Below are 17,304 nucleotides of genomic sequence, written 5' to 3' on the forward strand. Positions count from 1 at the left end.
GACTCCTCAAAATGCAACACAGGAAAATTTCAAATAACGTTTTTTGTAATGTTTCACAAACAAAACTGGTCTTTGAAGGAAAAAGGCCTTTGAAAATGCATGTTTAAAGAAAATAAACATTGACAGAAACGGGTCATTTTTCCAAAACCTCCCTCCAACCCCACAAAATAGATTAAGAGGGTATGTTGATATACACATACTGAATATAACATTAAAATATAAAAATGAAGGATTGCTAAATGGTAAGATTAAAAGCTTTGATAGCTATATTTTAATGATTTATACCTAAGGATAGTGAATGAGTTTAGATGAGATAACATGTAGACCAAGACCTTGCTGGCATAAGTGTTAATTTGCCAATTCTTCTTTTACACAGAATTGCTGATCTGCTTAAAGTGATGTTATTTCTGACAGAACAAAGATAAAATGTTATGCTGGAAGTTTTGAAGTCAAAACACAGAAACACAAAAACAAGAAGAAGCCTTTTACTGGGAAAACCCAGGGACAGTGTACAAAACAACATAGAACCTGCACAGACAGCAAAGAAATACACAAGTTGGATAAACTGAAGCTTGCGCATGAGTAATATATGGGTTACGTAAAAAACCAAATATGTGATGTGTTAAAAGCTGACTGGAGAAAGGTTAAGTAGTCAAGAATTTGGAAATGTATAGAAGACCTAAGTGAACAAGGCCCAAATTGGAGAAACACTGGACCAGAAGCAGAAGGGACGGGACTGAAGGACCACACCAGAAAAATCAGAGGAAATGAAGAGCACCACTGAAGGCAGAAGAGCTCCTTTACCTATTTTATCTCATCTGCTATTATTGTCTAGAATAAATATATATTCAGATCCTATAAGTGATAATAATTCTGTCTGAAATTGTATAATAAAGGCAAAAATTGAGTAAGCCTAAATTGGGCGGACTCGTGACACAGTTTCCCAGTACATCCCCCAACACAAGAATCCCTTAACACACTTGAAGAATCTCTCTATATTGATCCTTTAGTGATAAAAGGATTTTAACTGACTGTGCTAGCAATGGAAATTAAGGGAAATCTGAGACCAGCAAATCCCCTAGTACCGTAAATGTTGGTGCCTCTGTGGTTGGCACTGAAGGCTCCAGTTCACAAGTCTTCAGTGCTGAATGATGAGGTACAGAAAATGTTGGTACCAACAAGGGTGGTGTTGAGACCGCCTGCAGTGCTGAGATTCTTAAGGCTTGCCTTGTTCGCGGCAAGCTGGTGTGTGAAGAGGACTAGATCAAAACGCACTAACTGCTAATGCACATTAGCAAGGTCCACATGGTTAGTTAATCCACAACAGGTTGGTATGGGTTCGATTCACACACCTGTTTTCCGCAAACTGTTTCTGTAGACAAGCCCTTAGTGATAGTACTGTAGTCTCTGTATGGCTGCTTACAGGAAGCTGCTCTTTCAACAGTACCAAATCATGTGTACTGGACAGTTTTAGGGCAACAGAGGGATCATATTTATGGTTAAGCTACCCTTAGTGGTAACTTTCTGAGGAACGCCCCACAATGCCAGCTGGCAAGGGGGATACAAAAATATCCTGATCCTCCAAAGAATATCAAGTGAGGTATTAATTGAAAGTTGGGGTCACACTGGTCATTAATATTGTTGTGAAATTTTTATATATATACACACACAATAGGAGTTATGTATGTATGTGTGCTAAAAATACGTTCCTAAAATCTGTATTAAGGCAGAGTTGACAAAAAGGTTTCTGCCAGACTAAGGCTGTTTATTCATCCATCCCCCTTGGTCCACATGTAAATTAAACATTGTAAGTTAACATAATGGAGAGGCATTTACATACAAAGTTGGGAGGGGATGTGAAGTCAGCAGGAAGGCAGCATACCACAGAATATACTACTGGAGGTCATCCTGACTCTGAGGTACAAACAATGAACTGTGAGGAATATAAAGGACACCCCTTTATCCTGCACCTGGGAAATAATCCAGCAGTGCAATTACGCTCATGAAAATGGGATCTCAACCAGGCTTCTTCGAAACGCTGCAAAGAACATTTGGGTGAGAAACTTATTTAGATTGGAGGTAAGCCTGCTAAGTTTAGTCACTAGGAATAGTGTTATGATTTTGTGTTATATGTAACCCTTCTGTTTCCATTATCCTAACTCACTACCTCTTAAATCTTGATCTTTGATAAGAAACATATGATTGTTTCCACTATAAATATATCTCAGTGCTGTGGTATTACATAAGGAATTGATCAAGAGTTGAACCAACCAAACTGGTGTGTACAGTAGACTTGGTATTTCTGTGGATGTTCAGTGGATAAGGGGCTGGACATTACAGGGGAATGCTTTGAACGGGCTCAGGGACTGGGATAACTTCCATGGCAAAGTAAGGGCTAGGATAGCCCCGAGGAGATTGTTTGGGTGGCTAAAAGACTAAAGGTGTCAGGGAGCTGACACCAAGTTAACCACAAGCAAGTCTCCCTCTTGCTAGATGTAAGGGGGGTAAAAAAATGACTTTCAATCCTGGGTGCCCATCAGAATGAGTCCAGTCAGATGATTTCAGAACAGGAGAATTTGCTGAAGGAATAGAAGAGGCAAACACCATATTCAGAGAAGCTTCTGGGGCACTTTTAGAGGAAGAAGATTGTTCCAAAGGAGACCAATCTAGAGAACTTGGATCTCAGGTTGGTGTCAGATTTATATAACAAGGAATAGTTTCAGCCTAGCCTCTCTTAATCTTTGAGTTTGTTTTAAAACAAGCAGCAAATAGAATATTTGCTAGCAATACGTTCCACGCCTAAGCAAACAAACGTTTATTATGGCCATCATTAAATGATATAGCTGAAGAAATTTCTGGTCAGTCATGAAGACTGAAGACCCAGTACCGGGTAATAGTGAAAAATATATAGAAGTTACCCAAATGAAACCTAACCTACAAAACTCATTCTAAACTAAATCCTACTACAAATACTGACTATATACAAAACTTACAATGGAAAAAAATAGCTAAAGTAAGGACACCGCTAATTATTCTCTTTCTCAGACTAGGCTGTGGTTAGAAGGAGTGGCGATGGTTGGCCTTGCTCCACCCCTTTTATGCCCTCGGGAGGGCAAACAGGGTGCAGGTATGGGCCAACGGGTATCGTCGTTCAAAAGATTCCAATTTCTGGGGCACATATGCACCAAGAGAGGAATATATATAGACAATAACTTGTTGAGCTTTTAAATTTTTCTCATCTCTTGCTAATAAATCTCTTCTATTGCACTGGAAATGACTGAAAGATGGAAATCCACCAGCTAAAGAAGGTTCAAAGGTAGGGTAACACATTTATGTTATTGTCTGCAATACAGAACTAGCTTTCTTAAGTTCTCACAGGAATTACATGAGTAAATACTGCAGGATTGGATCAACTGGTGTCTTACATTAATGGCAATAAGCTAGGAGTTTTTGTGCACATGTAAGGGGCAGTTAGACAAGCTATGGGAAACAGATGTGCAAGAACAGTTTACGTGTAGTTAACTTGCATAGATTGTATAGTTTTACTGTACGCAATTCTGTCAAGTCAAAACATTGCATGAATAAATGCTGTATTTTGTTAAGTTAGCTGACCAATTTCTTTGGTGCTTGAAACTGTAGGAAATTGAAAAATGACATGTCAAAAATATTCTGCATCTTGTATAATTTGAAATTTAAAAGCAGCATATTTAAAAAGGCAATATACAAAATTGTTTTCAATTAAAGCAGCCTTACACAAACTGACTTCAACCTCATTAAGTCTTACCATTGTCTACAGAAATTCCAAGCACACTTGATATCTTTCTTACACTGAAAACACAGAAAAAGTCACTTCATTATTGGGAGATTTTCACATCCACACAAACTAAATCATGGACTTTACATTCCTCATAGAAATTCTAAAATTTATATTTGCATCAGGAGATGTCAGAACATGAAGACATGATCAACTAAGTGCAGATTATAACATGTAGACTATACTTTTTATAATGGGTCACAAGTGGGTGAAAATAGAACTTTTAATAAAATCAACCCATATAGTTCAAAAATAAGATATAAATCCTTTTCAAACGAGCACCACAAAATTTAAGTGTTTGTAATTTGAATCAATCCCAGATTTAAATGATTTAGAATATTTCATAACTAATAAATTTGCAAAGTACCATTTTAAAATATGTAATGCTATAGTTAACCATGTTCCACATTATGTCATCACTTAGTATTGATTGCTCTACCAGAAAGTGGGAACAGACCAGTAAACTAATTCCACTTAATTGTTTGATCTAGAACAATAATAAAGTCCATGAAGTGCTCTGGTGTGGGTCTGGGACCTGCCTCTGGTGTGGTAGTGGATGAGGATGACAACTGTTATGGTGTAATGAAACTTACTGTGGTTAAAAGTGAGAGAGTTATCCAGGCTGCTCAGTTGCTGCAATCTGGCATGCATCATTCCTGTTCTGTTACGGGAAACAGGCAATGTCTGAGATTTTCGATCATGAACTATGGGTCCCAACCCCTCCTGGTTCCTGCAAGATGGGTGAAATGGGATAGAAGCAAAAGTTAGACATATCAAACTGCAGCAAGACAGGGAGAGTTAGTTAAGCAGTTACAGCACAAAAAGTACTAACGAATGAATGGCAATGCAGCCCATTTGTTGTTTTATGGTTAGCTAAAACAAAAATAGGCATTTTTAAAAAGGATCACATCAAATTCTTAATTAGAAAACCTAATGTGTGAAAATAAAAACACACAAACTGTAGCTCTTGAAATAATTAATTTTACTTCAAAGCTTTTAGCAATGTTAATCTTAGATTATAGCTCATTTAAATGATGTTTTGACAACAGTCAGAACTGAAAAATGCACTAGTTTCTTTTGATTATGTAAGTTTTAGGGAAAAGTTAGAAAGAGGTGTAGTGGTAAAACAGGAAAGCCCACATGCAATAAGAGCAGGAATTAATTTAGGCACTAACACCTGTATCTTACCCAGGCAGGAAGGGAGAAGAGCCATACACTTTGTTAAAACTTGTCAGCAATCAAGTGAAGAAAACAGAAAAGTGATTTGTGTTAGCAATCAGTACAAACTTCCTATTGTGTACCACCACCAGAGCTGATGAGAAATGAAAACCAGTGCTGGAATTACACCTCTCCCTGTTCCCTTAAATAAGAGTTCTCTCTCACTTGGTGTTATTCTGTGCAGTACATGCATTTACTGTGATACAACATGCTGTGGTGCGACATCAATTTTACGGATTTAAAGGCTATATTTGTTTGTGAAACTGCAATAAACCCATAGACCACCAGAGACTTATATGATTGTAATAGTTTGGTGTTTGTTAACATGCAGAACAGATCAAGTGATAATTCAATATGACAGAAGTGCAGAACAGTCTTCTCTGCTATGTCAAAATGTTATTTTTATACAGTAGTTACTTTTAAGACTGAAGATTCTGAAGTATGTTAAAGCACAAAGCAGTATAATCATAGTTAAAGACACAATCTAAATTGAGAAACAGCTATTGATCCATTTTATAACAGATTTTTTCTGTGTGTGTGTAAAAATTTTTTTTGGGGGGTAGGGAGAAAGAGACATTGACAAACCTCTTGCAAGTCCCCAAAATAGCATTCATGTAATAGGGTGGATGGGTATTTCATATTTAAATTAGGATGAAAGTTTATTATTTTTCTTTTTATAAGAAACAAATTCCCATATCATTAAGTTTCAAAAAGTTCAGTTTAAAGTCATTGTGATTTGTGGTATATTCTGATTGAACTCTTTGGTATTTCTTTTTCCAATGTTAACTGCTAATGTAGTAGTCTGCATTTAGCTACTGACATTGGGAAATATAGATGCTAACACCATTAGTGTAGTCCTGACTCCACTAAAGTCAATGGCAAAATTCCCATTGACTTAAATATGGCAGGATTTCACCCCACAAGTTTAATGATATTACAGTGGCTCCAACACCATGGTGGTGGAGGCAGTGTGAAGCCTGAACAGATTAGGTTAACTAACTTACTTCTTTAATATAAGAACAAGTACTCTATACTTTGTATGAGATTTATGAAAATGTGGAAGAAATACTGAAGTATACTATACAGTTAATGGGATAAATTCAGACCTTAGATACATGCATTCAACTCCCATTGACTTCCCACTGATTAACAGGCTTCAGTGTGAGTGTCACACATGCACGTGCTGCTAGAACGTAGCTCTATGAACTGAAAAATCTAAATCTAGAAAACAGTTAGAAAAAAAATTGCAAAATGGCAGCTTACGAGACACATTACAATAATCAATCTTCAGAGGGGTAGCTGTGTTAGTCTGGATCTGTAAAAGCGGCAGAGTCCTGTGGCACCTTATAGACTAACAGACATGAGCATGAGCTTTCGTGGGTCCATACCCACTTCGTTGGATCATGCATCCGACGAAGTGGGTATTCACCCACAAAAGCTCATGATCCAGTACGTCTGTTAGTCTACAAGGTGCCACAGGACTCTTTGCCGCTTTTACAATAATCAATGTGATTACAGATCTATGCCATTCTCAGTCTTTGAAATGTACAATATTATAATTTAAATTAGTAAAAATACTACATAGTAGTGCTTCCAAGAGAATTCAACCAAGACCGTTTCAATGCTTGTCATTATTCAAAATGTGTAATCACAGACCAATATTAGCTATCTTATGAGCATTTTAAGAAATAAACCTATTCTTCAAAAATATCCCCCTCAAAAGTAAATACCGATTAAATTAATTTCTTATAAGCATATTTTGTGTATATTTCTAATATTCTTTAATAGCAACAATATTTTCAGATAGCACCCAAAAAGGTGTTGTGCATCCAATTACTCACCTTCAAATTGGTAGGCATCACGGCATAATAATTCCTCCATTCTTGTACATTAACTTTTTAACAAGAACTCAGTGGATATTGTACATACTACTATTTTAATTCTCTCATAGAGTAACACCATAAATTTAAATTCTACACAGTACCTGGCTATGTATCGTTTTCCCATGTACTGGAACTGATGCAAGCACACTCTGCAGAGAACATATTAGGAATCATTGTAACAACATTTAAAAACTGTTTAAATAAACGTTTACTGCAACTATCTATTATGTCTGCTTGTCAGTCCCTCTAAGCTCTTTCTTCACAGGCACTTCAGGAAAAACATCCATTTTAATTGTTCCCATCCTTAAAGTAGAGAGCCCTGCAACCTAACCTGAACCTGATGGGACCCAACTACAAGTGCTGGGCTCAGGTCAGGTCGCCTTTGTTAACCTTCTCCTGACTGTGGGGTTGACATGGTGACAGCTGCATGCCTCACAGGTGTTAGCCACCTCGTTGCACTGAGTGTGCCATGAAGTGAGTGTGCTGAGGAGTCGCAATTCCTCTCACTCTGCAGTACATAGAGAGCAGCAGGGGGTGGCAGAGGCAAGAGTGGGGTACGGAGCATGCCTAGATCCTTTCACCTGGAATCGAAGCAAAGAGCTCAATATCTTGGCTGATCCAAGTTAGAATTTCTAAAACTGACAAATGGGAAGCGTCAAGGATTGAAAACAAAAATCAAAGAAGAAAATTATATTCATTGCCATTTCTAAAACATGGTATCCTAAATAAACTTTATTATTTAATATTTATATGGTAGTAGTGTCTAGCTATACCTATCATAAGCAGGGCCCCATTGTATGAGATGATGTGTATACACAAGAGGCAAAGTTACAGTCCCTTCCCCAGTGAGCTTACAGTCTAAGACGGGGTGGGCAAACTACCGCCCGGGGGCCACATCCAGCCCTTCAGACATTTTAATCTGGCCCTCGAGTTCCCACAGGGGAGCGGGGTCCTGGGCTTTCCTGGCTCTGGCGCTCCAGCTTGGGGCTTGCCCTGCTCCGCACATGCTGTGGGTCCATGCAGCTCACGGAAGCAGCGGCATGTCCTCCCTCCAGCTCCTATGGTTAGGGGCAGCCAGGGGGCTCTGCACACTGCCCCCGCCCCAAGTGCCACCCCTTCAGCTCCCATTGGCTGGGAACCATGGCCAATAGGAGCTGCAGGGGCAGCACTGAGCGGGCTGGCTGCACCCCCATATAAGAGCTGGAGGGGAACATGCTGCTGCTTCTGGGAGCTGCTTTAAGTACTGCCTGGAGCCTGCACCCCTCATCCCCTCTGGCACCCCAACCCCTTGCCCCAGCCCTGATCCCCCTCCCACCCTCTGAACCCCTTGGTCCCAGCCCGGAGCACCCTCCTGCACCCCCAACCCTCCGTCCCCATCCCAGAACCTGTACCCCCAGCCAGAGCCCTCACCCCACCCCCTGCACCCCAACCTCCTGCTCAAGCTGAGAGGCACCTCCCGCATCCTGAACTCCTCATTTCTGGCCCCACCCTGAAGCCCTTACCCCCTCCCGCACCCCAACCCCCAATTTCGTGAGCATTCATGGCCCACCATACAATTGCCATACCCAGATGTGGCCCTCGGGCCAAAAAGTTTATCCACCCTGGTCTAAGGGCTAGTCTACACTACCACATTACATAGGCGCAGCTGTGCTGCTGTAGCGCATCTGGTGAAGATGAGACGTGAAAGCTATGTCAGCTATGGTGAAGCTATGTCGTGTCTGGTGAAGATGAGGGGCGAAAGTTATGTCAACAAGCGGCGGAAGCTAAGGCAATGGGAGAGCAGGACATCGCTTTAAATTGATGTAATTTGTGTCGCTCGGGGGTGGCTTTTTCACACCCAAGTGACACGAGTTACATCGACTTAAGTGGTAGTGTAGACAAGCCCTGAGAAAAATGACTTTCTAAGGACACAGGAAAAGTGATAACTAAATATATACAATTTTATATATAATTTTATTTTTAAATTGTTACTAAAAGCTAAAATAAACCTCAACAATCCCTATCTGCTCCACCACTTAGCCATCATTAATTGCCTCATTTTTTAAAGATGCTGTGGCAGTGGTGGGTCTTGAAAAGGGAAACTGCTTTTCAGGTTTGATTATAGCTAGTGATATCTACATATCTTAAAAGGCTTGGATTTTTTGTTCAAATGAGCATCTTGGTATTAAGATGTTTATTATATGTACATAGGCTTTCTTGAAGATTTGAAATACTTCTTTGTTTTAGGTCAAGCAAGAAATACTGTGAGAACAGCCTGTATTTGGGATGCTCATGCTTTTGATTGAAACAAGGATATACGGATACGTGAGAAAAAATTGTGCAAAGGAGAATTTAAATAAAACCTTTTTCAAACCTCAGGAAAATGAACCATTTTCAAAGCTACAGTCTCTGTCTCTCTCAAGACTATTTTAATTTGCTCTTCAGAAAAGTGCAAATCTGCACTGAAAGCTGGTTTGCAGGTTTACTAGTAACGACAAAAGACATCAGATAGATGCTACCAGCAATGTGGGAAAAACTGCAAGGAATCAGCCAGACTCCAGTTAGTAGGAGCAGTTACAGAAGCAGCCAAACCAGGGATCGCTACGTTGGGTGGGAGATGGTGAAACGGGGCCCAACTGGAGTCACCACTCCGCGCAGTAGCCGTTGGACCCAGAAGCATGCAGGGGAGACCTCCCCCCGACTCTGTGGAAACTAGGACCCAGGTGGTGCCACTCTTTCACCCATATGGCCTTTGTGGGAAATTGCAGGGCAGAACCAGCTAGAAACTCTTGCTGATAGGAGCCAGAACAGGGATCTTAGGACATCCTGAAGGGGGTTCCAAAGAGGATGGAGCTTGGCTGTTCTCACTGGTGGCGGATGACAGAACAAGAAGCAATGGTCTCAAGTTGCTGTGGGAGAGGTCTAGGTTGGAAACACTATTTCACTAGGAGGGTGGTGAATCACTGGAATGGGCTACCTAAGGAGGTGGTGGAATCTCCATCCTTAGAGTTTTTTAAGACCCAGCTTGACAAAGGCCTGGCTGGGGTGATTTAGTTGGTGTTGGTCCTGCTTTGAGCAGGGGGTTGGACTAGATGACCTCCTGAGGTCTCTTCCAACCCTAATATTCTATGATTTACAGAACTTTCTAAAGTTCAGACTGGGCTTTCTCTGTCCTGTGCTGATTGGCTGTTTGCTCTAACCCTTTCCCTCACAGTCTCTTCACCTCAGCTTTATTCCATATCTGCTCTTACTTTTTTCTTTCTTGTCCTCCTCACAACCTGAAGCTTTCATGTACTCTTTCCCTTCACTTTTCTTACCATTTAATTTATCCCCTCCTAACTCTTTCTCTGAAAAAAATAAATCCTGGACTATGACATTTGCCATCATCACATTGTTCACTCTGCTTGTGAGTCATAGCCTTTTTCACAGCTCTGTGCCTGTCTTGTCTGTTTGGATGTACAATTTTGGGGCAGGAACTATCTATGACTCTATATTTGTAAATGGACTAGTATAATGGAGTCTCATTCTTGGTGTAGGGTCCTTAGGCACTACCGTAATAAACAGGATGAACATCATCATCAGGTAGGTGCAATTAGCAATGTGGGAGGTGGGCCCAGCGTGTGCCATGTTCCCCCACCAGTTCAAGGGGAGTATGAAACCATCCCCAACGTTAAGCATATTAATACCCTGTAACATGGCTCGGAAACTTTGTTCCTTCTCCTAATTGCTTCCTTTATACTATAGTTGGGATGGAGAATGGAACCTCTTTTGATAATATGGCAATTGAGATCAGAATCATAGACTATCATAAAATATCAGGGTTGGAAGTGACCTCAGAAGGTCATCTAGTCCAACCCCTGCTCAAAGCAGGAACAATCCCCAACTAAATCATCTCAGACAGGGCTTTATCAAGCCTGACCTTAAAAACTTCTAAGGAAGGAGATTCCACCACCTCCCTAGGTAAAGCATTCCAGTGTTTCACCACCCTCCTAGTGAAAAAGTTTTTCCTGATATCGAACCTAAATCTCCCCCACTGCAACTTGAGACCATTACTCCTTGTTCTTTTACCAGCTACCACTGAGAACAGTCTAGATCCATCCTCTTTGGAACCCCCTTTCAGGTAGTTGAAAGCAGCTATCAAATCCCCCCTCATTCTTCTCTTCTGCAGACTAAACAATCCCAGTTCCCTCAGCCTCTCCTCATAAGTCATGTGTTCCAGTCTCGTAAGCACTTTTGTTGCACGCCGCTGGACGTTTTCCAATTTTTCCACATCCTTCTTGTAGTGTGGGGCCCAAAACTGGACACAGTACTCCAGATGAGGCCTCACCAATGTCGAATAGAGGGGAATGATCACGTCCCTCGATCTGCTGGCAATGCTCCTACTTATACATCCCAAAATATCATTGGACTTCTTGGCAACAAGGGCACACTGTTGACTCATATCCAGCTTCAAGTCCACTGTAACCCCCAGGTCCTTTTCTGCAGAACTGCTGCCGAGCCATTCGGTCCCTAGTCTGTAGCGGTGGATGGGGTTCTTCCGTCCTAAGTGCAGGACTCTGCACTTATCCTTGTTGAACCTCATCAGATTTCTTTTGGCCCAATCCTCTAATTTGTCTAGGGCCCTCTGTATCCTATCCCTGCCCTCCAGCGTATCTACCTCTCCTCCCAGTTTAGTGTCCTCTGCAAACTTGCTAAGGATGCAATCCACACCATCCTCCAGATCATTTATGAAGATATTGAACAAAACCGGCCCCAGGACCGACCCTTGGGGCACTCCACTTGATACCGGCTGCCAACTAGATATGGAGCCATTGATCACTACCCGTTGAGCCCGACAATCTAGCCAACTTTCTATCCACCTTATAGTCCATTCATCCAGCCCATACTTCTTTAACTTGCTGGCAAGAATACTGTGGGAGACCGTGTCAAAAGCTTTGCTAAAGTCAAGGAACAACACGTCCACCGCTTTCCCCTCATCCACAGAGCCAGTTATCTCGTCGTAGAAGGCAATTAGATTAGTCAGGCATGACTTGCCCTTGGTGAATCCATGCTGACTGTTCCTGATCACTTTCCTCTCCTCTAAGTGCTTCAGAATTGATTCCTTGAGGACCTGCTCCATGATTTTCCAGGGACTGAGGTGAGGCTGACTGGCCTGCAGTTCTCAGGATCCTCCTTCTTCCCTTTTTTAAAGATGGGCACTACATTAGCCTTTTTCTAGTAGTCCGGGACTTCCCCTGATCGCCATGAGTTTTCAAAGATAATGGCCAATGGCTCTGCAATCACATCCGCCAACTCCTTTAGCACTCTCGTATACAGCGCATCCGGTCCCATGGACTTGTGCTCGTCCAGCTTTTCTAAATAGTCCCGAACCACTTCTTTCTCCACAGAGGGCTGGTCACCTCCTCCCCATGCTGTGCTGCCCAGTGCAGTAGTCTGGGAGCTGACCTTGTTCGTGAAGACAGAGGCAAAAAAAGCATTGAGTACATTACCTTTTACACATCCTCTGTCACTAGGTTGCCTCCATCATTCAGCAAGGGGCCCACACTTTCCTTGACTTTCTTCTTGTTGCTAACATACGTGAAGAAACCCTTCTTGTTACTCTTAACATCTCTTACTAGCTGCAACTCCAGGTGTGATTTGGCCTTCCTGATTTCACTCCTGCATCCCCGAGCAATATTTTTATACTCTTCCCTGGTCATTTGTCCAATCTTCCACTTCTTGTAAGCTTCTTTTTTGTGTTCAAGATTAGCAAGGATTTCACTGTTAAGCCAAGCTGGTCACCTGCCATATTTACTATTCTTTCTACACATTGGGATGGTTTGTCCCTGTAACCTCAATAAAGATTCTTTAAAATACAGCCAGCTCTCCTGGACTCCTTTCCCCCTCATGTTATTCTCCCAGGGGATCCTGCCCATCAGTTCCCTGAGGGAGTCAAAGTCTGCTTTTCTGAAGTCCAGCGTCCGTATTCTGCTGCTCTCCTTTCTTCCCCGTGTCAGGATCCTGAACTCAACCATCTCATGGTCACTGCCTCCCAGGTTCCCATCCACTTTAGCTTCCCCTACTAATTCTCCCTGGTTTGTGAGCATAAGCACTTAATCCTTAGCTTTACATGAAGTGGCTGCTGGCACAGCATTTCAGTGAAAGGCCTTCAACTGCAGAACACAATTTCTCTGCTGGTCTAACAGCCAACATCTGTTAACCTTCAGAACCTGATTGCCAAGCTCACCTACTTGATCAGGCTTGTGTCTGTGGGTATTTCCTAAAATTTGAGATCACTCTTTGTGGAAGGAAGGGAGGGTTGCTCTACTCCCAGTATTAACATTATGCCAAAGATAGGGAAGTTACTTAGCTTGTTGTAACTAGAGTTCTTCAAGATGTGTGGTCCCTATCTGTATTCCATTGTGGGTACGCATGCACTGTATGGGCCCAGAATTGTAAAATTCTTGCATGCAGTAGTCGTTGGTCCACGCTTGCGCACCTGCTCTCTTAGTGCTTCAAACTGAAATGATAAGGGGTGGCATAGACCAGCTACCTCCAGCTCCTTTTGTACAGCAAACAATCCATAGCAGAGGGGAAGGAGAGCAGGTAGTAGAATGCAGATAGGGACAACATATCTCTAAGAACTCCAGTTACAATGAGATATGTAACTTCCCTTTCTTATTCAAGTACTGGTCCCGATGTATATTCCATTGTGGGTTACTGACAAGCATTACTCATAGAGAAGGAGGGTGTGAGGAGGATGCAGGATGTATTGCTGCCCCAAAGAACGTATCAGTTGAGGAGTCTTGGACCAGAGCATAATGTTTCGTGAATGCGTGGCTAAAACTCCACATGGCTGCTCAGCAAATGTCAAGTGGTGGGACCTGTTGAAGTGATGACACTGAGGCTGCTTGCACCCTTGTACAGTCAACCCTTATTCCGTGTGATGCAGAAAGCTGAGCCACCTGATAACAGAGTAGGATACAGCCAGAGAACCAACAGATACTCAGAGGATATAGCTTGACCTCAGTGTATAGTCTAGGTGACTTTCTGATTGGTTTCTTTCTCTGCAGGTTAAATGGCAATTCCTGTCGCACATTGAGGGAATGAATTTCCCCTCCTTGCTAGAGGTATGGGGCTTCCAAAAGAACACAGGTGAGTGAACTGACTGGTTTATGTGAAAGTCTAAAATATCTTAAGAATGAATTTTGGGTGTAGTTGTAGCAAGACTTTGTCCTTATGGAATACTGTGTATGGTGAATCAACCATTAGGGCCTCAAGCTAACCTACCCTTCTGGCCAAGGTGACAGGAATAAGGAATGTGACTTACATAGACAGATGAGACATGAGCACACAGCTAGTGATTGAAAGGGAGGCTAGGTGAGGATCAAAAGTATTAAGTTAAGGTCCCAGTGCGGGCCTGGATTCCTTACTGGCAGAAATAAAAATTGAGTAGCCATCTGATGATGGGTGATACATGTTGATTGTTACCAAGTGGACCTGCAGCATATTAAGGGAGATATCTGCCATCTTGAGACCAAGAAGATAGTCTAAAATAGTAGGATACTCATTGTTTCTGAAGATATAAGCCATTTCTGGGCCCAGATAGAGAAATGTTTCTACTTGGCTGGGTAGCATTTCATGGTGAAATCCTTTCGGCTTTTAAGAGCAAGAGCACTGTAGGCCTGATGCTCATCCAACTATCATGCCATGAGATGAAGTGCCTTGGGAATGGGTTGCCCAACACTCTCCTAGGTCAAGAGATTCGGAAAGGACTGGATGTTGATAGGTGGATGGGATGACATTCGTAGAAGACTCGGAAACCAGAATTACCTACCTCATTTGGGGGCAAAAAGGATGACTCATGACTTGTCAAGTTCTGAGGTAGTAGTGGGATAGGAGCGAAGGCATAGCTCAGGTGATCTGACCAAGCTAGTCAGAGAGCTTCGCCTCTGGAATGCTTTCCTTGAGCTCCCCAAAGCAGCAAATGTTGCATTTCCTGTTTGTCTGGGAGACGAACAGGTCCCAAGTGGGGATTCCCCACTAAGTAAAAATTGTTGTGCACTACTGAATCGTATAATTCCCATTTATGATCGAAATGCCTGCTAAGGCTGTCTGCCAATGAGTTCTGGATTCCTGGAAAGTACAGAGCTAAAAGGAAGATGTCTGACATGAATACATGGTGAAACTGGATGAATGGTAGAAAGGCTTTGCAAGCTTCTCATTCTGCCTGAAGATTTCAGAAGATTGATGTGTATTCTGGCTTCTTGTGATGTCCAAGTGCCATGGGTCATGTGACTGTTCAGGTGGGCTCCCCAGATTATCAGGAAGACCTCCATAATGATGGTCTTGTTGGGTGTGCGGGAGAGAAAGGAAACACGAACACATACTCGTTCGGGATCTCTCCACCATGTTAGTGAGGATCTCACCCTGGTGGGAACTGTTATTATGTTATTCATACTGTTTGCTTGGTGTATATACCATTCAAAGCCAAGCCCACATAAGCACATGAAATCATGTGTCCCGAGAGAGAGGCAAATCCACACTGACATTCAAGGGTTGCACATAACCTGGTCTATCAGGTTGCTGAGGTTGGCTGGGAGATAAACCCTTGCCCTGACTGAATCTAGGGTCACTCCTCTGAATTCTATATTCTGTGTTGGGGTCAGGATTGACTTTTCTAAATTCACACAGACTCCTAGGGATGATAGGAGCTGAAGCATCAATGAGGTTGATGTGAAGCTTCTTGGCAATAAGAAGCCAATCATCTAGATAAGGGAAGATGGTGAAACTGCTCTGCATGCTGCTACTAGAACCACTTTGGTGGACCCTACATGGGGTTGCTAGGATGAGCTGGAGAACCCTTTATTGAAAGTGGTCAGCGCCCACCACAAACTTGAGGAATCTTTGAGGGCAGGATGAATGTCCATGTGAAAGTAAGCATCTTTCATATTTAGAGCTGTGAACCATGTGTCCTTTTCCAGGGATTGTATTATTGATGTCAATGTAATCATATGGAAATATGTTTGCAAATAAAGACACTGAGTTGACGGAGATCGAGAATGAGTTACCACCCTTCCTTTTTTTGGTACCAGGAAATATGTCAAATAGAACCCCTTTCCTTCCTGTTGAAGAGTTAGCCACTCTTTCACTACCTGTTGGAGGAGAGAATCCTACCTCCTGATGGAGGATCCTCATGAGAATGATCTATGAAAAAGAAGTGGGAAGGGGTTTTTGGAGGGGATAGGGAGATAAACTCTTATGTAGCTGGAATGGATGATATCCAACAGTCACGTGTCCATTACTACAGTGGTTCTCAACCTTTCCTCATCTGCAGACCCTTTTGGAAATCTCGAACGGAGGTGTGGACCCCTATGGAAATCTATTGTCTGTATTTATAGTTGAATTCTGTTTAGTCAGTTTTCAGTTTAAGTCTTTCGCACACCCCTTTGACATAGTCCACAGTCCACCAGGGGTCCGCAAACCACATATTGAGAACACTACGTTACTACACTCCAGTTGTGGAGTAAGAGTAATAGGAGGCCACCAAAATATATGTGGGGGTTGGTTGGGGAGGCATCACTAGTGATTCACAAATCCTGAGCGTCCCATCAAAATTATCTTTTAGCCAGTGGGTGAAGTTGAGATGATGTTGATGCTGGAGGTGCAGGATATCATGATTTTTGTACCCTCTGTATCTTATGAGGTGGTTCATATGACTTTGACGATAGAACTGCTGAATCATAGACTTGGTTTGCAGGGATGTTTGTGGTATTTCCTCTTTGGGGCAGGTACATATAGTCCCAATGAATGGAGGGTTACCCTGGAGTCCTTTTAAAAGTGCAAGGACTCACCAGTCTTTTAGTAATCTTCCTTTTCTGCATGGTCAGAAGGAAGTTCTGGTTGCTCCTTTGGAGGGAGGCATGGAAAGATTCTCTACTGGATCACACTGAACCTGTGTAGTGTGCATATAGGTCCCAGCATAGCAAGTAAGGGGGATCAAAGGAGGGTTTTGGAAGTCCCCAACGCATGGTGTACCACTGGTCCTGAGGAAGGTATCTTAGTGGAGGTTGGTTCCAGGAGGCACTCGAGCTGTTGTCTGGACTGGTGCCCTTGGAGGAGGTGATGACAGTTCCTCTGGTGATTTTGATTCTCCCAATGATGAAAAAGCTGGACCCGGTTCCATTGGTGGTACCGACAGTCCTGCTAGAGGAAAGCGGCAGTTGGTAGATGGGATTGGGGGAAAGACTTCTCCCACAGCCCATATCCATTTGTGGAGTCATGATCTCTCTGGTGAAGGAAGGTCCTGATAGCAGAGAAGATTGAAGAAGAGAGAACAAAAATGTCCTTTGCTCTTCCTGGAGTATGTGGGATACTGTCTGCCCATACCATTGGAGCCAATGCAGGGAGGCTCTGTCCTGATGACATATG

General features: G+C 42.4%; 1 protein-coding gene across 14 annotated transcripts in view; it reads right to left on the bottom strand.

Annotated features, from left to right (window-relative positions):
- The window catches only part of DOCK9 (dedicator of cytokinesis 9), a 328,156-nt gene that overhangs the window by 69,031 nt on the left and 241,821 nt on the right, over positions 1 to 17,304 (bottom strand). For 4 of the 14 annotated variants that reach the window (XM_074962958.1, XM_074962984.1, XM_074962943.1 and 1 more), the window contains exons 37-38: positions 7,017 to 7,064; positions 4,408 to 4,475 (exon numbers count right to left, since the gene is read on the bottom strand). In XM_074962958.1, the coding sequence (XP_074819059.1) occupies positions 4,408 to 4,475; positions 7,017 to 7,064 (116 nt within the window). Of the gene's footprint in view, positions 1 to 3,784; positions 3,829 to 4,407; positions 4,545 to 5,002; positions 5,042 to 7,016; positions 7,065 to 17,304 lie in introns of all 14 variants that reach the window. The other 10 variants (XM_074962931.1, XM_074962972.1, XM_074962912.1 and 7 more) reach the window with 3 other exon arrangements.

The sequence above is a fragment of the Natator depressus genome, chromosome 1, assembly GCF_965152275.1.
Source record: "Natator depressus isolate rNatDep1 chromosome 1, rNatDep2.hap1, whole genome shotgun sequence".
Lineage (NCBI taxonomy): Eukaryota > Metazoa > Chordata > Testudines > Cheloniidae > Natator > Natator depressus.